Consider the following 24,734-nt stretch of genomic DNA (forward strand, 5'->3'; position numbering starts at 1 on the left):
TGTGCTTTAACACCAATTCTGTCAAGTGATTATATAATGATCTTCCAGATAACATTGATTAACAAGAAGCAAGAGTGAATAATCACCATTTTAAAGGCTATGTAATCAAAGTCTCAAATATAACACCTACTGATGCAACAGTCAGAACTGAAAGCCCACATCACCTGTATGACTTCTACTCTTCCTTTTTTTCTTCTACATAAACAAATAATGCAAGTTAATAGGTGTGTTCAGCACATCACATACTATAAACACCCTTGACAGTGATGTTATAATAGGTTATGGGAAGATGTCACTGGCTGCTGGCACATGCTGTAGGACTACAAGTTACCTGCTTGCAAAGAAAATTATCATCAGGCACAATTCATAACAATAAGTGGCAACTAGGTTAATCAGACCATGCAATCAGATTCAAACAAAGACATTCAAACAATCAGTCACTGTCTGTATGTAAATTATACCTTTGCAATAGGGTACATATATCTGAGGTACTCTTCATTCTTGGTGAGGTGGTAATCCCGGTAAACCTGCAAGATAAACTTGAGGTTGAGGTCCTTCCAGTCATCTGTAGGATGAATGTTGTATGCGTTTACTCTACTCCAGGGCTCATCCTCTATAAAACAAGAAGGGATACATATTATTGCAAGTAAATAAGATTTTTTCATACAAGACATCATTGAAGAAAGGTAATCTAGACAATATGTCTTATATTTCTTAGGTTTAGTTAGTTGTTTTTTTTTAAAGGCTAGTGCAGAAATTTAGCCAAAATGTCAATATTGATACACTTAAAATCAATATATATAGATAAGTCAATACAGCTATGCTGAAAAATCATATTTAATGATGTAAATATCACATACTGGACTAGGCTCCATTTCAATTTATGCTGCTAGAAAGAATTTTTTGTATATATCACATCTGGCTGGGTCTTTGCTTCACCCATGTGCCCTGTTAAAAAATTAGTTCCTTCATATTCCTTCCCATCCACTTATCCAACCCATAGTGACTATAAATGGAATATTCTGCAGATCGCTTAATACTGATTGTATCCATCAATATCATGAGTCACTATCTTTGTGCAATTCCAAATTTTGTAGAATTCATGGCTGCTTCAAACCACAAATTTACAAACCCAACAAAACCAACAATTTTTCTGTGAAACGATAGGACCCCTTCCCTAATAAAAAATTTAAGCTACTATAAATATTAATACCCATAAAATTAAATTAATTTACAGTTTTGTCAAATACTGTAGAACTGTTTAAACACATAACATTAGGATTTATATTCATTATAATATTTTGTCACAATGTGACATAATACATGACAAAATGTGACATAATAGATTACAATGTGATACAATACCTAGCTATGTCATAAACAACAAAATGTGACATAACATTACAATGTGATATAACACCTAGCTATTCACACATGACAAAATGTGACATGACATTACAATGTGATATAACACCTAGCTATGTCATGCATGATAAAAATGTGACATATTATAATGTGATATATCAACAAGCTACGTCACACAGAAATGCCCATGAATAAAAAGAACTGTCTGTAGTAGTGTTCATTTTATATAAAATTAACTGACTGAATCATATAATAAGCCACACACTTCAAACCGCACTCATATAAGATCCCGAACTTATGAAAACTGACCTGGATCACCAATGTCATGGGGCACCATGTTGATTGTCTTCCGGTTTCCAACTGTACCATGCATACAGTACTTTCTCTGAGAATTGTCTGCAGACTGAATTATCTTAGCTGAAAGTAGGAAAAAACATCTTGAGTTCTTTAAGTTTAGAAGTCATGGCATCTTAGTTGCAATAGCGTTGGATTTGTAATCCAAGAATCACAGATCCAATACCTGCTCAGGACAGTCCAAGTTGGCCGCCTCTGTGTCCTTGGGAAAGGCATTTATTACCCATCCCTCTTTGTGATACAGCCAATAATGTGTTAAAAGTTATGTGAAAGCCAAGACAAACAAAATCAAATAAACTTTTAATCAAATAAAAGTAATATTTGGTTTAGTGTTGAGAAACAATCCATCTAATTCTATGACACTAAAGGTCAAGCAGCTTTCTATTTAAAAAAAGTCTGGATGGTTGCAGCATGTCATATTAACATCTTTAGTTGTTGTTGTTGTGGGGGTTTAACACCATTTTTCAGCACACGATAGGCTATACATGGCGGCCAGTATTAATGGTGAAGGAAGAACCCAGGAAAGCCCTGGAAAGAACCTCCGACCCACTAGAAGCTACTGGCAAGCTTTCTCAAATACCAACATTGACCAAATCCAAGGCTCGAACCCATGCAAACATCTTTATTAAGTTGCAGCCTGTCATAATGTTGTTATAGTCTTAATATACCTCCCTGTTTGTTTGTACCCCCAAACCGATTTAAAAAACGGTAATCTTTAATGTGATAAAAAGTGCACAGAACTTAGTTGATTCATTAATTGATTTATAATTTCTAACGTGTGAGTAGAGTGGCCCTAACACCATCATCATCTGCGCGTTTCATGCTTAATGGATGTTTTCAATATAATAGATGGACATGCTGAGATCCATTTACAGTTCCTGGTCAAGTCCATATTCAGCAAAGGGGTGTGTGCACGACTACAGATGTACATACATATGTCGTCTGCTTCTGATATTGACAATGTCTAAGCAAACAAATGAAAAGAATGACAGCAACAAATCTGCATTTCATGTGGATTTAATAAGCGGTTTAATTTCTATGTTCATGTGCGCAAAGGTATATAATTCCAAACTCTCAACGTTATGGTAATTTATGGAATTATCCGGCAGTTACCGAATAGAATGAACTATGTCATTATGTTGTCTGATGGAAATAAAGTAGCCCATAGTGTATGCAATATGATGCCGTGTTAGTATGGAAAGTCTGTTAAGCATGAAAGGTGCTGGGGATGTCAGCATTAGTGCCATTCTGGTCACAGTCTGGTTAGAAATTATAAATCAATGATTCAATTGACTTAGTTCTGTGCACTTTTTATAACATTAAACGTTTTTGTTATTGAAATCAGTAGGGGGGTACAAACAAATGGAGATGTATAGTCAGCCTATAGTAAGTTGCAGGTTGTGTTAAAGTTGTTAGTATTTTGCAGGTTGTGTTAAAGTTATTAGAAGGTTGGAGAAGGGGTTAAATATGTTATTAAGTTGCAGGGTGTGTTGTGTAAAGGTTTTTCTTCAATTAGTAATGGCAGCCATATTTGAAAATGGATCAATTTCATCTGCGCAAATTGGAAATCCATTAATGCTGAGATCCTATCAAATCTGGTTAAATTCTGTTGAGCAGTTTTTGAAAATAAGTCATTAAAAGGTTCTTGTATTTTCAGTAACAGCTTCCTAATTTAATGGCAGATTTACATCATTTGCATAAAACTTACAGGGTTTAACACCAACTTTTTTAAGTAGGAAGCCCACAGGACTTCTTGCTTTTGAAAATTGGTGGTCCTTCCGACTCATAGAAGGTCCTTCTTGCAATGGATCTACTTACTGAAAAGAATGTGTAATTTATACAATAAAATAAAACACGCATACCATGTTGTTATTTTATCACAGTTTACAATAAATTCATCAACAGCTGATATGCTTTGTTTCGTAATGCTGAAAAATCTTGTGTGTGGTATTATCATCATCATAATCATCATAAGCAGCATCAACATCGCTGTCAGATGTACCATCCATTCCCATTGCAAAATTCTTTTTCATCCATTCATTCCTATATCTCTCTGATGTTGATGTTGATGTTGTGGGGTTTAACGCCATTTTTCAGCACACGATAGGCTATACATGGCGGCCAGTATTAATGGTGGAGGAAGAACCCGGGAAAACACCGGGAAGAACCACCGACTCACGAGAAGCTACTGGCAAGCTTTCTCACATACCCACACTGGCCGAATCCTAGACTCGAACCCATGCAGACAGAGGTAAGATGGCAGTGATCCGTAACAGAGAGTGCTTTAGACCACTCGGGGCCCCCCATATCTCTCTGACATAAGGCCCACTACAGCATGGCTGATGGTTTCACTGTCTACCTTGGGTACATTTTTTATACCAAAAATATGAATTTAAACCTAAGAAGAAAAAATAAATTATTGAATTAACAAAATTAAATAAACTAGAACAGATCTAATGTTAAATTGGTGGTTTAAGAGCTTACAGTATTATAAATGGAATGGATCAAAATTTAAATTTCTGTTCAATAGTTTAAATTCATTAGCATAAAATGAAAGTTTATAAAATTTAGCTTTCACTTGACTGAATGTATACAATTTCTGCCTCTCTGTTAAACATGTCAGTGGAGCAATCACTAATAACTGACAACAAAAAAAAAAACTTGACTGTACGAAATGATATGGTTCTGTTCTGATTGGCCCTACGATTATTGGCAATAGCCTTGATAAATTTCTGACAATATTTGTCCTTCAGGTAGGTACTGCCTTTTTCCAAACCTTATCCAACTCACATAATTTTACACAGTCAGTATGGGGGTGTCCATGTTTCTCAACAAAATGAGCATTTCTAAACATGACATGTAGTTTTTTAAAGGCTGCCATATTCATCAACGTAAAAGACTCCTCACTTTCAGAGCAGCCAGGGGCAGCCGTCTCAGCTCATGGGTTCTGATTGTACCAATTTTTAAGTTAATGCAGCCAACTACAAATGTTCCTATCGTATTATATGCAGAACAAACCGAATATATCATCTCATCCTTCTTCTTGCTGTGGGTCAGCCATGGAACTTCCTACTTCCAGGTATCTTGGAATTTTCATTCTCTTTTGGTTTTATTTTACACACGTATTTCGAGTTTCTTGTCATTTGGGTAGGGGTGGATAGACACTATAAAAAAAATCTCCACATTTTTCACACACACAAAACCACATAACAAAAAGTCAATCGCCTAAATGCTTGATGCTTTTTTAATGATTAACAAAGTAAGCACCCAATGACAATTTACGGTAGGCGAAGATAATTTGGATTAAATGGCATAGGCATGATCTTTGTTTTAACTTCATTTCACTTTCGATTTTTGCCGTGATTGACATGTATGATTAAAAGAAAGATTTATACATACTTATAACATGGGATAGATGTATTTTTAATATCCACAATTTAAATTTGCTGGCTCCACAGACCACCCAGCTTTAGAAAAGTGATGGTCCTTCTGAAAATCAGGTGGCCTTAGGCCAGCAGACCCATGTTAGTGTCAGACCCTGCATGTAGGTCCCATCATATGGGACAACGCTTTGTTGTAGAATTTGAGAAGCGTTGACAGATCAAAATTGTTTTTCTGAAAATACGTAGAGAAAAAAGTAGTGATGCAAATACTATTTAACAATGCCTGACATTACTACATTGCAATCCCATCAATTAACTGTTGTGAGTGGTTACATTAAGAAAGCCCATTTCTGAAAATAGATGCACCCATGTTGGTGGTTAGAAAGGTTTTAGTTCATTCATATACCAACTTAAATGCTTCATTGTGTTAGTATTTATTAATGGTAATGTTTTATCTGCAACAAAGAAATTTAGACAAACAAAATGGTATGAAGGCACGTGTGCATTTGCTCTCATCTACATGTTACAGGGTTTGTTTCAAACAAATTTACAAATATTTTTCAACTACCTTTTTAAAGTGTACTTTCATAAATTAGGAAAAAATAGTTGTTTGTTTAAGGGTAGTCGATTCAGAGCTGTTTCATTTAAACATACATGGTACCCAGGGAAGGCAGTTTTAAAAAAAATCTATGCCAGGGTTGTTAAATTTTACAGAGTTCATATTAAAATGACAAATTTCTAAATTGCATCTATTGTTGAGTACCCCACTTTAAAAATGCCTTCCCTGGCACCTATGTATGTTTTAATGGAACAATTCTAACTTTATGACAAGAAAATTTGTCATTTATTTATTTGGATGGATCAAAACTGTTGACAGTCATTTTTTTAATTAACCTGAGACTTGTTTTCATGTTTCAGAATGACAAGCAAAAGTTCATAAAGAAAGTCAGGTGTGTCAATCTGAGCTGTACTCAATTATTCATACAAAATAATTATTTTTTTTATGCTTTAAGTGCAATGAGTCTGCAACCAGATATTTCTAAATTAATGTTTATTAATAAGGTGTTGATCATGCCTTTGGTATTTAAACTGCCATTGTTTACCTGGCTTCGACATGTTGGGTGATAAAAATATTATACTTGAGCTAATTTTCTCTGATGGACAACACAAACTCAAAACCAATTAAACCTGGTAACAAAAGAAAATTATAGCAAAGCCTTTGGTATATATATATATATATATATATATATATATATATATATATATATATATATATATATGTATATACTTTTAGGAATTTGGCCATGCAAATTAAACTTGTACCTTCCAACAAAGAAAATATTTTTATCCAAGATTGTAACAAGGTCTTTACATCTTGTTTTATCAAATTATCGTGTGCTGTGTGGACCCTTAAGCCAGAAAATGATGAAAACCCTGTATATATATGTAACTGTAATTAAATTTTATAAATTGCACTGATATGACTTTGGTCAACATTGTATTCAAGATTATGGTTTTAAATCTAATGTGCATTTTCTGAAGAACTATCTCTATCAGACCACTTCTAGCTGGGTCATTATGTTTGTTTTAGTCATAGTGTACAAGGGCTGGGCCCATTGCCAGACCATAGAGTATGTTAGTCATAGTGTACAAGGGCTGGGCCCATTGCCAGACTATAGAGTATGTTAGTCATAGTGTACAAGGGCTGGGCCCATTGCCAGACTATAGAGTATGTTAGTCCTAGTGTACAAGGCCTGGGCCCATTGCCAGACTAAGAAGTATGATAGTCATGATGTACAAGGCCTGGGCCCTTTGCCAGACTAAGGAGTATGATAGTCATGGTGTACAAGGCCTGGGCCCATTGCCAGACTATAGTGTATGTTAGTCATAGTGTACAAGGGCTGGGCCCATTGCCAGACTATAGAGTATGTTAGTCCTAGTGTACAAGGCCTGGGCCCATTGCCAGACTATAGAGTATGTTAGTCATAGTGTACAAGGGCTGTGCCCATTGCCAGACTAAGGAGTATGATAGTCATGGTGTACAAGGCCTGGGCCCATTGCCAGACTATAGAGTATGTTAGTCATAGTGTACAAGGGCTGTGCCCATTGCCAGACTATAGAGTATGTTAGTCATAGTGTACAAGGGCTGAGCCCATTGCCAGACTATAGATAGCCAAAGTGTTCCAATATAAAATACAAACTTAAATCTGGCTTTCAGATGAAGTTAACATTTCTTCTCAGCATGTTAAATGAAAATTTGATTGCAACAATAGGCTTTGTTAAGTATGTGCATTTCTGGATGATAGTAAAAAATTGGCACATTTGAGTGATGACTGGTGCTTATAAAAGTTGTTAGGGCTATGTAAAGAGTATTTAACATGACTGGGTGTATATTGCAAAACCACGACATGCATACAGGACTGCTACAGTGTCTATTTTCTACTTTACTCATGTCTATTTCCATAACATTTAGCACATCTGAAATGCTACTGGCATGGACAGTCACTCCTCTGCCTTAAATTCTAAGACTACTCTGTATTCCTGTTTGTACGACATGAAAAATGTGATCAATAAGGTCACCATATACAGATCTATTCTACTAAATTATGCATGGTTCTGTATGACTTATTATTTATAGCTGGGAAGTGGGCATCTTACATATCACAAATACAAGTACATGTACCTAGATCATAGCAACAGACTCATGGCAGCAAAATGTGATTTCAAAAACTAAATGCTCAAAATAATTGACCCATTGGTACTTCATTTACATGTTTGACATTAATATGTACAACAATGACAAATGCTCAATCTGAAATTCCATAAACATCAATACACAGCATCTATAAATGGCATAATTTCATCTCTGGACATGTACTCTGGTAATTTTAACTGCTGAAACAATGATAACAGAAATAACAACAGAACCAGTAAACCTTTTTTCTTTCAACATTTTTTTATCTTGACAATTTTAAAGGATTCATCATTTCTAAATTAAAAGACTTTTTAAAACTGGCAAATTTTTCAGGAAATCCCTTTCATACATCTTAATGTCTTGGGCTCACAGAGACAGATGCCTATAAAATAAGAAAAGAACTGATAAGCACTATTAAAAATTGGAACTATACGAATTACCCCTAAGACACACATACTTAAATCCTGAACATAATCAGTCAGTACTCTATAATGGTTACTAGTGTTGTAACTATGTTTCAAGTTGTGATACCAAAATGTGACTCCACATTTCAGCAGAAGTAAACAAGATACTAAAATATATATCAAATAATGCACTCTTCATTGTAATTTATCTACGTGTGACATAACATGTAAATGTACAAGATGAATGGCTTTTAAAACTACCTGCAGTTGAAGCAAACTCTATCAACACCTTTGTATTATAAAACATGAATTCCCTCCCTTGGTAGTGCAATCATAGTACTACCATACAGACTTTTGTTGAGATGCATACGCATACCAATTTTTATCATACAATTTTTAACAGGAAATTTTTTGATATTTCATACAATTTAGTAGCATCACTTAAATAAAACAACTACCATTTGACTTTGTACCTGTTGGCTGCTTTATGGATTATTCCATTCTGCATCAAGTAATGAACTCTATTTATTTGGTGGCATTTTTGCGAGCAGCACTTGCATCAATGATGGCAGTTTCTTCCTTAGTAACCTTAAGTTTAGCTTTTGTATCTTATTTGTCACCATGAATAGAAGTTGGTTTGTACTAAAGTCACCAACTGGTCCACCACAATGTTGCTTGATATATTAATATTGACAATTTCTAGTATTTCTGTCTGAAAAAAAGCAATAAAATGGCATCTAGGCTATGATAGAAGGAGTAGCTATATTTTAAATCCATTTCTTCTATTTCAGTGCTGAGTGCTGAAACTCTTTGGTTATTAGTGATTTAGTGCCAGGGCATTGGAATAAAGTGCCTGGCCCATGTTGGCATTGATTTGGTTATTAGTGATTTAGCACCAGGGCATTAGAATAAAGTGCCTTGCCCATGATGGCATTGATTGGGGGGGGGGAGGGTAAATCACTTTTAAGCTCAAGTGTATGTGTGTGTGTGTGTGCCAGCCAGAGATATAACAGCTTGGTGCAAGGACATGTCCAGTGATTAAATAAATACTGCAAGGGATTACCCATTATCAAATTTCTGTGGTTAAAAATGGTACAAAATTCCTATTCAGTTTGTGACAGTAACATATTTTATTTAAAATAAAATAAACCGTATAATAATGTTGTAAAAAATAAAATATAATTTCAAGCAGCCATTCCAATCTTAATATTAATAAAAAAACCAAATGACTAAAACAATTTTATCTCATCATCACTGCTGGCCTAATAAGAGTTATTATTCCAGATGAGGACAAGGTGCTGTCCATTTGAAAACAGTCATTTTATTTATCTCCCTGCAGTTGCAGGGTGTACTTTTGTCTAACCCCTCCCCAGTGCGAACACATATATTTACTTAGTATCCACCTTCAAACACTGTCAATTTCTTTTGCATTTTGAATCAATCTCCATATTTGCATGATCCAGTCCCTGTTTTCAAGCAACAGATTTGATCATTCACTGTGTTTGATAATCTCACTAATTCCATACATTTTGGAGTTACATTTTTATTTGTCCATTATTTCTAAAAATATTAAAACTGTACATTGCAAATACTGGATACAGATGACACAGTTCTGACTGCCATGCATCATCCATCCTGTAAACCAGAAAAGGGCACACGGTCTAATCTAGTTACTTACAATTAACTTATCAGTTATATATATGTACTTTAAAAAAAGCTACAAGGGAAGATACTATTCTCCTTTTTTCACACAACTTGTATGGCTACGATCAGACCCGCTTAATATGCAACTGCAGTACACTGAATAGTTGACTGTCCTCTCACTGGCCAATTGAAAATGATGTACTGCACTTATTTTTTTGTTCTTTTTATTTTTAAAATTGGTAAGAGCCGTTAAAAAAAAATTGGAAAGTGTGCAAATAATTGTTTGTTTTTGGCTATGGGAAACAGGTCATATTGTAACTTTAGTAAAGTTTTTGTTATTATGTGTGTATGTACTACTTGGTCTTATTCCCACCCACACGTATTCAAACTTCACCCCCCCCCAATATGTACATACAAAATGGACAGTCCTCAGCAAAACAAAGTTTAATCCAAAGCCAACATAAGATTCACATTGAAACTAACATGTGTATTGAAAAAATGGTGGCCAAAAATGTTCAATGAAAACGAAAAATTCCAGAAGGCGGGGTCAAAAACATTTTCCCATTATCACAGCCAATCAGTAAAGAGAATACTGTACAATAATTTCATGGGCTTATTTGGACCAATCAGAATCACATAAAGTGATATGTTCACAAGTATAATATCAAAAATATTAAACTGCACACACTATAGGCAAAGTGTACCAGCTATGTGATAACTGGACTGGATACTAAGCAGAGAGCTGTAATAATCATCTACTTGTATTCAAGCCACATCTGACCACATTGTTAATAAATACTTGCATGGTTATGACCACCACCAATGAAAATAAGAACTGTTACTTATCAAGAATCTGAAGTATCAATGAAAAACAAAAAACAACACATTTTTACTGAGATTACCAAAAGTTACATGTTAATTAGTTATGGACAGTATCATTTCTATGCAGAAATAACTGGAAGATTTGGTCAACAATAATCTATTACTCACCTACTGATTGATTTCAAGATATTTTTCTCATTTTTGTTCAATAACTTTAACTTCCTTTCTGTATATTGCCATTTATTACAAGAGTTCTGAGGTTATTTTTAAACTGTTACAGTAAATAAACAAAATGCAACTAAATTCATGAAACTAGTTCATTTAAAGTGTCAAAAAAGATACTTCATACACACATACAACAGTAATGCCAATGTTATTATGCTGTGCACGTCTTCCATTCCAACTTTAAAGTGCTATCAATCAGATTTTTCCTCTGATAACCATGAAATAGTCAAATTTTGTCAAGCTCTATTCCAAAACATCGGAATTATCTATTGGAACTGGACTTGGATTGATTACATATTGGAGTTAAAATCTCCAACAGAGACTCCATTATACACAAGCATTCATTTCTGTCCCTTCGATCAATTAAAACGAGGTAACTAATGCCAGATCTGCCCCTTGCCAATTCTGTTTGTGTCAATCATCTTGAGTTAACTGGAGGAAGACAAGTACATGTTATAATGGCTTTTGACCAACAGAAACGAATCTATGACAACAACATTCATAATGTTTGAATAAACGGAATTTCACTAGTCTTTTAACACTTTTTGATTAGCTTGCTGAAAAAATAACAAAACTTACCTCTAAGGCTGTCAATTATTTCTCTAGGCTTTGCTTTCTCAACCAAATACCGACTTCTTCCCTGTTTGAAAATTTGTTTCACTGCCATTAGTCACAATACAGCTCAATTCGGTTCTTTTTGCAGCGCACATCCGATCCGAATGATGCAAACCAAGTCTCACAAGACTAAAATTAATGTGCCAACAGAATTTATACTTTCATTTTATAAGGAGATTTATTAAAAAATCTGCTAGTTTTCCTTACGATTAAGAAAATAAGGACACAGATTTTCACTTTGTTTGTGATTAGTAAAACTACAAATCAGGGTCATATGGTAAGCTTTCCCTGACCTATTTATAGCTGAACAATGACGTTTTATAGTCTGTTGTCTTTTTGAAGGAAATACTCTTAACGGGAACAAATACAGCATGCATAACATAAAATACGAATTTGATGACTGGATATCTAAAGTGGAAGTTTTTGATTACATTTATTTTGCACTTTTAGAAAGGCCTACTAGTTATTTCAACCACCTATAGAAGTGATTTTATTGGATAAACAACCTGGGACAGAACTAATTTTGAATCCAAACCACCCTCGCATATATGCTTTTAAAAGTGCTGTCCCTGGGTCCCATGCATGTTTTAATGGAACAGCCCTTACCCATTTCACACTGCAAGGATAACTGGAGTTGTGGCCACAACATGATGAGAGCAAAGCTGGCATAGTGGTGGACGTCATAAGTGTTATACATTCTGTACTCTTGTCCTGAAAACAAACAAACAAAAAAACAAATGCAATAATAAGACCTAAAAATCTTAGAAAAGGTTTCCCACCAAATGAAAATGGAATAATCACATACTATCATTGAAAACTGTACACTGTCAATAAGTTGGATGAAAGTTACCATTTATCACATAGAATTTAGAAAGGTCATCAACTGTATTTGATTTATATCCAATTTTTTTGTCATAAACAACATACATTTAAAAAAAAAAAACATTTGTTAAATTTTCACACAAACCAACATGTCAAATCTTACTTAATCTAAGCAAATCTTTGTTCTGTGTCTTAATCACTGAAGTCTGAATTGATGTTGAAGAGTTCGGGGAATATGAGCATTATCCAATAAGATGATACATTCTTCTACCTAAACTGTCATGTTTACCTGTTAAAGCCTGACTATACCTCCCCGTTTGTTTGCACCCCCCTTCCAATTTAAAAACGAAAAGCACAAATGAGATAAAAGATGCACAGAACTTAGTTCATTTATTGATTTATAATTTCAAACCTGATTATGCCCTAACACCATTATTGTCTGTGTGTTTAATTCCAAATGAAAGTTTTCAGTGTAAAAGACAACCTGTTCACCAGTTATTTCCAGTGCCTGGACAAGTCCATTTTCAGCAAAGGGGTGTATGCCCGACTATACATATACATAGAAGGAAAACACTATGTCTGCTTCCAATATCTACAATGTCCAATCAAGCAAAGGAAAAGAATGACAAATACAAATTTGCCTTTCACGCGGATTTAATAAGTGGTGTAATTTCTATGTACATGTGTGCACAGATAACTCTAAACTCTCAAAATTATGGTAATTTACAGAATTATCTGGCAGTTCTGAAGAGGATGAACTATGTCACAATGTTGTCAGAGGAAATCAACTCGCCCATAGTGTATGCAACGAGGTGCTGTGTTAGTATGGAAAGTCTGTTAAGCATGCAAGGTGCAGAGAATGCCAGTATTAGGGTCACATTCAGGTTAGAAATTATAATTCAATGAATGAATTGATTCAGTTCTGTTAACTTTTTATCACATTAAAGATTTCCATTATTGAAATCGATTAGAGGGTACAAACAAACAGGGAGGTATATTTAGACCATAGTAAATGGGAAAGTGTTCCTTAGTATCATTCTTTGATTAAAAGTTAGTTTTCCATCCATGGCATAATTTATTTAAACATATTTTGCTCGTTTTAATAGTGATTTCAGACTTGTTGACAAAAAAGTAATCATAAAAAACTTGGTGCATTCCATCAGGTGGTCTAAAGTCATGATCATAAACCTTTTCATTTGAGAAGAAAAAAACCCTCTATCTATTAAAATAAATGTTAAGTTTTAAAACTATTTCAGAAATCAAATATATTCTTGAGTTTTATTCTTTGAAGGCAAACCTACTTTAGAACAAACTGACATTATCACAAAAAGTAAATTGTATTTAACAATTACCTTCTAAATAGGCAAACATTCCATACTCCTTGATAATTTTGGTAGGCAAGCTTTCCTCTTCCCCCGTGAAGTACGAGTCATCCATTGGATCTACCCATACGGTTCCCCCATCACTAACGTAGTACAGTTCATTAAACAATGCCGATTTATACCAGGCAGGAATGGCACTGAGAACAACAATTCATGTGACAAAAAATATAGTGCCAATATTTTAAAAAAATACACAAGGGCAAAAATATGTATTTCTTAAATTTCCAATTTCTGATTCAATAATATGCTGATTCAACGCAAATAAAAGTGCAAAAGTGAAATGAAACAAACAAAACTGAATATATGAATATAAAATGTGTAACACTCATATTATATTTATTAGTTTTAAAATGTCACTGCATAAATACTGTATCTGTAATTGTCTTTTATGTCATAATGACAATGTGACATAACATCAGTAACATCACATACCAATACCAATGTGACATAACATCAGTAACATCACATACCAATACCAATGTGACATAACATCAGTAACATCACATACCAATACCAATGTGACATAACATCAGTAACATCACATACCAATACCAATGTGACATAACATCAGTAACATCACATACCAATACCAATGTGACATAACATCAGTAACATCACATACCAATACCAATGTGACATAACATCAGTAACATCACATACCAATACCAATGTGACATAACATCAGTAACATCACATACCAATGAGTACTGCTCTAAGTCATTGAAACCTCAGATGATTTCCATTTTGTGTTTGTCGGATTTAAAATGTCTGAATAGTATAATACATGTAATTTGTTGCAAGAAGCTTAGGAACAATATAATATTAAAACTGTATCATTTCTAATGAACTCTTGTGTAAGGCCCTCTGTATGCTAGCAACTCTGTACCTGCATTGTAAGATTGGATTCTGCCACTCCTCTATTTTGTGTTCCCAGTCTGGGTAGTTGTGGAGTGCATAGCTGCACAGCTTGGGACCTGAATCCCCCTTGTCTCCAAACCATCGGGCATACCGTCTGAAAATAACTGGCACATTTATTTTGTATTCTCATATAGACTGATTTCTAATGAAACAACATATATTTGACAGAAATGTGTTTATACAACATAGCTACCCCTGATAACATGATGCAAATGAATGGATAAGTTTTAAGTCAAACAGGAGCCATAACTCGCTATGTTTAATTTGGGAAAACAGTGAAGAAAACAAATATAACTCATTTTTTTGTGTGTAAAACCGCATACCAAATTGATTTAAATCCTTGAAAACCTTAAAATGTTATTAAGCAGTGAGAAAATTTGTGAGAGATGTAATGTGACAGATGTGACATAATAAAAATTTGTGACATGACAAATGTTTTCCTCCTCCACCCCAAGTGACATGACTGGAGAATTAAAAGCATATTTTTACAAGATCAATAAAAACAAAATTCACCGGTTTATTAGTCTCAAGTTGGCATATTTATTTGCTGTTGAAGAAATGAAAGCCTTTAAGACAAGAAAACTAAATGAAATGAACAGCTGCAACTTTAGTGTATTTGGTGCAATACTTCAATCTCATGAAATGTTGTTGACGTTAACACCACAGACAAAATCTTACCTTAAAATGGAAACACTTGTTATGATGGCAATCAATTAATCATACCCAACACTGTGTGTTATTATTAAAGATCACTGTATGTGAACTGTTTAACATCTTGGGTGAATGCCAATGAACTTTTGAATCAGCTAAACCAAAACAAGTCCACCCAAGATTTCACAGTACGCGTACATCTTATATCAATCTGATTAAAATCAGATCTCCACTGTCCTATGTGAGGATCTGACAGCAACCACTTTAAGGTTCATGTTCTGGAGACCTTTAAATTAGCTAACGGAAATGCAGCTTCCAGATATCTGAAAGTGAGTCAAATTGTTTGGCACACATTGATGCTCTTCAGCTGTTCTGCTCTTTTACCCAAACTTGAAGGTATAAGACTTTATCTGATTGGCCAATTAAATTAGCGATTATGGCAATAACATAGGTCACCAGAAAATGACCCCAAAGTGGTCGCTTTCAGATCTTCACAAAGGACAGTGGAGATCTGATTTAAATAAGATTAGTCCTATATTCTCCAACTTATATTAAGTATCAGCTATCAAATCTCAAAACATGACTAACAGGAAAAACAAATATCTAACTGCATTTTTAACTGATTTTTAAATTATATTTTATAGACTGGACCTGTAGAAAACAAGGTAAATAATCCAACATTTCTTAAGAGGTCATGATTATGACACCAAATAGACAAAAAATGTTGGTCTGAGGTGGTCTAATTTCAGAGGATAATTATTCTTAACAATGTAAACAAGAATACCCCCAAGATGGACTGTAATTAGAAAGTGGTCCAAGAAAATGTTTGTATTAACCTGTAAAAAAATTCAAGCACCTTTAGTAAGTAAAACAACATTTTCTCAACAAGTGGTAATCATGGATAATGGGAGATCAAAGTTACCTACACAAGACCTATTTTTAAGCTGATATTTGACTTCTGTGGTAATCTATTCACCAATTTAGGTACAATTTAGTTTGTGACCATATTCTCTGCACTTTCTCTGGCTGGAGTTATATTTACAATGTGACCATGCCCTCTGCACTTTGTCTGGTATGGGCCATTTTTTTAGTTTGACATGCCCTTTGCATTTTGTCTGGCTAGGGCCATAATTTGAGTACAATTTGTTTGGCAAGGGCAATATTCAGAGTGTGACCATGCCCTCTGCACTTCATCTGTTGGGGACCGCTCCGGTGGCCTAGTGGTTAGAGCATCCACCTCGGATGCGGGAGGTTGTGGGTTCGATCCCCGGCCGAGTCATACCAAAGACTTAAAACAATGGTACTAACAGCTGCCTCGCCTGGCATTCAGCATTAAGAGGTTAGTGTTAGGACTGGTCGGCCTGGTGTCAGGATAATGTGACTGGGTGGGACATCATGTTACATGTCTGTGGCATGATGCCCCAGTGCTAGACATCACTATAAACTGCCACATTGCAGACATCGTAGCGATATGACTGAAAAATTGATAAAGCTACGATAAAAATCACATCACATCACTTCATCTGTTGGGGGAAATATCTGGAGTGTGGCCATGTCCTCTGCACTTCATCTGTTGGGGGCAATATTTGGAGTGTGGCCATGTCCTCTGCACTTCATCTGTTGGGGGCAATATTTGGAGTGTGACCATGCTCTCTGCACTTTTTCTGCTGTAGGCAATATTTAGAGTGTGACCATGCCCTCTGTACTTTGTCTGCTGTAGGCAATATTTAGAGTGTTACCATGCCCTCTGCACCTCATCTGTGGGGGGCAATATTCAGAGTGTGACCATGCCCTCTGCACTTTGTCTGCTGTGGGCAATATTTAGAGTGTGACTATACCCTCTGCACTTTGTCTGCTGTGGGCAATATTTCGAGTGTGACCATGCCCCATTCACTTTGTTGGCCAGAGCCACACAGCACTTTGTCGGGCTAGGGCCATATTTAGAGTGTGACCATGCACTCTGCACTTTTTGGGCTAGGGCCATATTTAAAGTGTGACCATGTCCAATGCACAGGCCGTAGCCAATGTAAAACTTGCAAGGGAAGATTTAAGGCATTCCCACCTCCATCTGTCTTCCTACCTATAGGAGAAATAGGGTGGTGGTACATGACATCACATGGTGGAAGTCTTCTAAGATGAAGTCAATAGCCAGGGATGAGTGGTTCCAAGATGAACTCAACAGCCACAAGTTCGAGACAAGGGCAAGCCATTTGGTAACATGGATATTGGCTGTGGTCTACAGCCATGAAAGGGATAGGTTCCACCAGGCTGCAACTGTCCAAGATATGCCAGAGATGACTATATACTGTGGTTAATACTGTAATGAACAGGCCAAAGAGAAAGGACTGAAGCTTTATGCCCCCTACAATAGCCTTGTGCTAATGAACACCCTCAACCACAACAAACCATCTAGAAGATGGACTTGGCACAGTCCAAATGGAAGACACCACAACCAGACTGATTAAATCTTGGTTAGTAAGTGCTTATGGTCTAGAGTCAACATTGCACATAGCTTCCCAAAACAGGAAGCGACCAAGACTTACTGATGATGACTATCATACTTCGTCTGAGGAAAATCAAGAGGCCAAAGCAGGTTAGCATCAGGTTTGAAATTGAAAAACTTAAATATTCAGGTATGGTACAATCATTTGAGGCATCACTAGGTGGCAAATTCACACCACTCACAATTTTGGGTGCTGAAGAAATAAGTCTAGTCTCCATCACCACCTTCAGCACAGCAGTAATTGGCACAGTCAGCAAAATCCTAGGCAAACGTCATAGGATAAAGAAGCCGTAGGTCACAGCAGATATCCTTGACCCTGTGATGGGAGGAGAAAGCTGAGGAAGTGAGGATACCTTGAAGGTGCAGAAAAATACAGGGAGATTATGAACAGGATTAAGAACTTGGAAAGCTAGTTACAGGACCAATGCAAGAAAACTGAAAAGCCTGAACCAGTAAAAAGGTTTACCAGTTGATGAAAGACCTGACAACATAGAAACAGGTAAGATTTACCATGATCTAGGACAAGGCTGGCAAGAGTCTCACATAATACCAAGAGACCACTAACAGATGGATGGAATACTGTTCAGGGCTTTACAACCAGAGTTCTGGAGACAAAGCTGTACTAAAGTTCCCACTGACCATGGCCACCTGATCCTTGGGGAAGAAGTAGAGGCTGCAATAAAGGCACTAACAAATGGGAAGTCAGTCCTTGGGTAGATAATATACCAGCAGAATTTGTTCAAGTAGAAGAAACCTTCATTAGAGATGTACTCACAACAAATCTGGCATACAAGAGAATGGCCCAACTCATGGACCCAGTCTCTGACCATCACTCTCACTAAGAAAGGGAATCTGCAGCTGTGCCAGACATATCAAACAATCAGCCTCCTCAGTCACCCCAAGTAAAGTTATGCTTAAAATCATCCTCAACAGACTGAAACCCCAAGTAGGGAACATTGTTGCCAAAGAACAGGCTGGTTTTGGAGCAGGATGTTGCCCTAAACACAGACACACACACAATATATATATACACACACACACACACACAACACAAATGCAAATCTAATCAGCACATAGAAAACGTATGACATAAAGACTAGCAGTTCTCATCAATGGCAGTACAGACTGGTTCAGAACCACAGTTGGAGTTAGACAGGAGTGTCTCCTCTCGCCCAATTTCTTGAACATATAGCTGGAAAGGATCATATCCAATGCCTTGAAAGACCATGAGGGCAGTGTCAGAGTTGGAGGCAGAACAATCACCAACCTGCATTTTGCTGATGAGATAGAAGATTTAGCAAGGAGATGAGCAAGAACTGGAAACTTTAGTGAACCATCTCAACCAAGCACCACAAAGGTATGGCATTGAGATCAGTGCCAAAAACACCAAGCTAATGACAAAAAAACCCAAAAAAGAAATAAGATGAGGAGGCAGAAGCTGTGCACAGTGACAAACTTCAAGTACCTAGGTGATATCACCTCTGATGACAATTGCAAACCTAAGGTTCTTTCAAGGATTGTGCAGACAACAGTTGCACTGGTTAGGCATAACCCTATTTGAATAAACAGCAACATCACACTTGGGTCCAATATCAAACATATGCACTCACTTGTCATGTCCATATTTCTGTATGCACGTGAGAAATGGACCCTGAAAGCAGTTCTAGAGAGAAGAAGCCATGCCTTAGAGATGATATATTATCAAAGGATCCTGAACATCTCATACTTAGACAAAGTTTTTAATTAGGAGGTGTGCAACTGAATCCAAAGTGCAACTGCTCACTAGTGTAAAGAAATGAAAGATAAGATGGTATGGTCACATCTGATACTCATATGGCCTATCAAAGACAATCCTACAGGGCAAAGTGACGAGAAAAAGAAAACAAGGTAGACAGAAGAAGAGATGGGAAGATAACATCAAAGACTGCACAGGCATGAACTTCTCAAAGTCCCCAAAAACAGTGGAGAACAGGGCAAATTGGAGAGAGATTGCTGCAAAATCATCTGTGGTGCCCCTATCACCAGCCAGTTTATGGGAGAAATGATGAAATGATGATGGTCTTATGATGAAATCATGAATACTAACCTTCTATAATTGAATCCCTTACTCCTAAAATGAATAATGGGCATGTCCCATGTGAGGCTGAACTCAAGCGTCTTGCTTTTATTTGGTGAAATATTGCACTGAAGACACACAGCAGCAGCTGTCTCTTGTCCCTTTCTTGTTCTCTGACTCTTATCTGGAAGACAGATGGTATGTCCTATTAAAAACGTTTTGCAAGTACATTATCCTTCATGAAGGTACCAAATATTATACGATGCAATTCTTTTGACTTCTGAACTGGTATTTCTTCAGGGAAAAAAGCGTGTCCTTGACTGAAAACAAAATAAATTACTATTTAATGAACTTGGATAAATGGAGGAAGGGTAGAAATTATTAACAGCATTTTCTGCAGTATTTGTGATTAAAAAATTCAACTGGTGATGGAAGCCATCACAAATATCTACAATTTTTAAAAATATTTTTATTCTCCCCACCCACATACACCTTACCAGTACCAAAATTCCTCTGGTGCTTCGGAGTTTGAAACCTTCATTGTTACCTTTTTATATTTTTCTGAAACACCATGCCAAATGTAATGACCCTACCTGAGTGGGTGTAGATGGAGTTCTGGCTACAAAAACAGAGCCAATACTACCCTATGAAAATGTGATTTTTGATCCCACACCATCTCTTCCTCTGGAGGCTGCATTCAGGATCCAAAAACTTTTTTATCATCTATTCATAACACGATGCCAAATACAATCACTATAACATGATGCCAAATACAATTACTATAACACGATGCCAAATACAATCACTATAACATGATGCCAAATACAATCACTATAACACGATGCCAAATACAATCACTATAACACACTGCCAAATACAATCACTATAACACACTGCCAAATACAATTACTATAACACGATGCCAAATCCAATCACTATAACATGATGCCAAATACAATCACTATAACACACTGCCAAATACAATCACTATAACACGATGCCAAATACAATCACTATAACACACTGCCAAATACAATCACTTTTGCTCAGTCAGTATCAGTGGAATGAATGTTACAAGAAAATCAGCAAATGATGCACATCATATGCATTTACAGACAGAATGACAAACATGATCTATCATACATTCAAATTTAAAGTACAGACATAAAAACATTTATTGACCTGATAATATCCAATAATTTATTATCTGCAGACAGTCAATAATTTATTGACCTGAAAATAGGCAATAATTTATTTTTTGGAGCATGCATGTGAACTTCAAACATGAAAGAAAAAGTCTCTCAGAATCAGCAAAGTCCCATAAAAAAAGTCCCATTTTTAAGTGTAATGGTCTGCACTATTTTGGAGGAGTAGCAATAACAATATCTTTAAGATGGTTGCCAAGGTGGCCATAATGAATATCAGGTTGGCATGATTTACTAGCAGTCTTTTAGTGAAAACTCCATACTGATATGACCATATATTCAGAAAGAATAGCAAAATCATGTGATTTTCAAGGAGTCCACCATGGCATGATCATTTTCATTCAAGATCAGCTAGACATAATATAAAGTCCCACACTCAGTATGACTTCCTATTCAGAACGAATAGCGGTACCAAGATTTTCAAGTTGACTGATTAGGCAGGCATATTTGACATAAAATCAGCCCCATTTTCATTTAGATCCAAGTAGATATCATAAGAAGTCTTTAGGTAAAAACCTTCTATTACTATGTTAATTCATCCAGACAGAACAGCGGTAAAATTTTCAAGATGGTCATTGTGGAGGCCATACAGGAAGTGTTAGCATTTCATTTAGAACCAACTAGACTATGAGATGAATGTGTGTGTGTGTAAAGTTTCATGTCAATCCTCCAAGTATTTTTGAAGGAACAGCAATAATAAATTTGTATTAACAGAATGATGGACAATGGATTACAGATGTAGGGCAGATGATGGATAATACACCATACCATACATGCCAACCTTGAGAGGTATAAGCATAATTTTTGCTAATTTCAGTGGCAAAAAAGCATAATATATACATTACATGCCATAATTACAGTATTCTGTATGAAAAATGTACTTATTTCTGCTACTAACCGGTATCATTCAGCAGGTCAAATTCTTGGCAAAATGGACAAAATCTATGTGGATTAGAACCAGAATACAAACACAGAATATACCAACAAATTATTTGTATTCAAAACTCAACTACTCTACAGGTCCAACTTTTGTTGACTGATCCTTAAGTCCACAAATTCTTTTCTGCTCAATCAAGTGCTGTATTATATCATCTCATATTCTTCCTTTTAAATTTCTAAAGCAGTGTTGATTTGTCCTTTTTCTGATCAGACATGTTTTTAGTTTAAAAAGATCCATCTACTTTGACAATTTCATCCACAAGACACTGTAAAATATCATTTCGCTGAACATCTGGTGCCAAAGTCTTTACAAGTACAGAGTGGTTTGCTAACTAACTTCATTATCAATACAATGAATCTGCAAGACAATCTTCAAATAAAGAAACCCATTTGTTTTCTTGGAAATGGGTCATATACAGTTGCTATAAATAGAAAAGTAGGAAAGTACAAGTAGATCTACAATATACGAATTAGCTCTTATGCTATTCTTATGCAGCTGTCTTTCTGTTTAAAATATTCTAAAATTTTTATAATGAGTGGAATTAAAGAAATTAAAGAGATGATAATATAAATGACAAACACAACATTTTATTACTTTTATTTTATTTTTTATTGCACCAGAAAAGGGTAATCTATTGACATGTAAGTATAAGATGTTATCTGGTGAAAAACTCATAATGATTATGTCAAAAGCATAAATGGCTGTCAAGTATGTCAAACCATGAGTTCTTCCAGTCTATCACCAGTTGATTAAAAATGTCTTTCCCATCTATATTCCCTTAACACTAAAGAAATTGTATCTCTGGGAAGAAACTCTTCCAAGATACCATTAGAATTACCTTCTCTTGCTAATGCTAGGTGGCTACTAGTATACTAGATGTTCCTCAGTTTAATCTTGAGTGATATGTCCATGAGAATACTCACCTTTGTGGAAAGGTGTAGGAGTTAATCATAATGTGACCAGGTAAGTAATCTTTGAAAAAACATAACTTATCACAGAAACTGATAAAAACTTCATTTCTCTATCTGAATACATTACTCAATCACATTAACATTAGCAAAATAGGTAAAAAGAGGAGGAAAAGCATGACCATTCAAACCTTGTACCTGGGTAGCCCCTCACAATTCGCTTACAACTAAAATCAAAGCCAAGGTGGGGAGTACTTATATGACAGCCACTTCAGTGATGTTCTGAACAAAGACTCAACCTTTTGGGATCTGAGCCACAAAAGAATCCATGCGATTCCAGTTGTGGAACAAGAGAGCAGCTACTACCCATGCTTTCAGGCCCAGTACCAAAACCAGAACAGTGAAAACTTGTGATTTCACCTGCTCATGAGGAGACCAACGGAAGCGTAAATTGAAAGAAATTTGATGAATGGAGAGACTACTCTGTGCAGCATTTGACCTATCCTTAATAAAGAGTTAGCTAGTAAGATTTCTGGAGATCTTCCAAAACTTGATCACCAATTTCATGCCTGTAAACAGGTCAATCCATGCTATTTAATTATGAAGTAGCCTGGCACATAATGGGATATCAACAGTGGGTGACTGGAGCAGTGAGGCATCTTGCACAGAGGTATGGGGAAGGAGAAAATGAAAATTATCTCCCCTTTATTAGACTGTTGGTTGTACCAAAATGATTGGTGGATCTAAATTAATATTGTGGACTAAATGACTGCATTTGATTGGAGATTATCTGTTTCTCCTTCCATTAATAGTGATTTTTCCATTGGGGCTGAGACCGATGTTGATAAATGGAGAGGGTTAAGCAAATTGTTGAGGTGATTCCTATACTGCTTTCATCCTCACATACTCAACATGGCCTCCAAAGAGCTGGAGAGAATTGACAGGTGACGATTGCAAAGCCATGGAATGGAGGGACCCAAGTAGAGGCAAGGGAATAAAAGCATCCCATCCCATCTGGTCAAAACTGACCAAGGCAGTCAAAGTACTTTCCATAGTGTGGTGTAGTCAGCTGCCCTGTTAACAAATCTGGTTATGTGGCATGTCTGCTCCTGATTTATCTACAAGCTCAATTCAGGTCTTGAAAAGACAAGGTTACCACTAATTTTCTCACCATCCTTGAAAATGTCTGGAACACTCAATGATCTATTTTATAGAACAGTAGGGTAGACAGTTAATTGTTAGTATGTCTTTATCCAAACTTGGGAATTCTACAGGATAGGTGTCCAAGCGCATCCTTTGCTGATGCAAGCAGGTGACTGCAAAGGTGAACTTGGATTTCTGAATCCTGGATCTTCTCCTTAATGTTGAGGGATTGTGGATGCAGATGGACTGAGATGGGAGGAGAAGGGGTTGTCCTTGTCATCCATATCAACTGATGTTCTGACCCAGGATGCCTAAAGTGATGATGGCAGGCACTCAGTGAGAGACAAGAACCTATAAATTTATATTACTACCTAAGGAAACATCCTTAATGAGTAAGAAACAGTGGGAATGTATTTATTTTGCACCTCTATAGTTTCTGGTTCAATCAAAGTTCCAGCATATGCAAAAGACTGGAATGTCTGGAATTTTTCATAAATTTTGTTTCATCAGGTGTATGCAGATTCATACATGTAATGAAACTGGTCAAATTCTGTTAAGGATTTTTTTTTGATAAAACAAATCTTGAAAAACTCTGACGCCAGGAAACTTAGTCAAATTTAATGAAATGTAAAGAAATTCAATAAAAGTCCATTGAGTAAATTAGGAGTTATTGAAATTCTTTTATTTTTTTATATATTT

The 24,734-nt window shown here is 35.9% G+C and overlaps 1 protein-coding gene across 1 annotated transcript in view; it reads right to left on the minus strand.

Moving 5' to 3' along the window:
• The window catches only part of LOC149802042 (non-lysosomal glucosylceramidase-like), a 100,126-nt gene that overhangs the window by 34,169 nt on the left and 41,223 nt on the right, over positions 1-24,734 (minus strand). Inside the window, exons 7-12 of the mRNA XM_089956449.1 lie at positions 19,870-20,023; positions 14,598-14,723; positions 13,682-13,848; positions 12,114-12,218; positions 1,675-1,782; positions 462-613 (exon numbers count right to left, since the gene is read on the minus strand). Of these exons, the coding sequence (XP_089812575.1) occupies positions 462-613; positions 1,675-1,782; positions 12,114-12,218; positions 13,682-13,848; positions 14,598-14,723; positions 19,870-20,023 (812 nt within the window). The remainder of the gene's footprint in view (positions 1-461; positions 614-1,674; positions 1,783-12,113; positions 12,219-13,681; positions 13,849-14,597; positions 14,724-19,869; positions 20,024-24,734) is intronic.

Source organism: Sinohyriopsis cumingii, chromosome 4 (genome assembly GCF_028554795.1).
Source record: "Sinohyriopsis cumingii isolate HCF-2022 chromosome 4, ASM2855479v2, whole genome shotgun sequence".
Lineage (NCBI taxonomy): Eukaryota > Metazoa > Mollusca > Bivalvia > Unionida > Unionidae > Sinohyriopsis > Sinohyriopsis cumingii.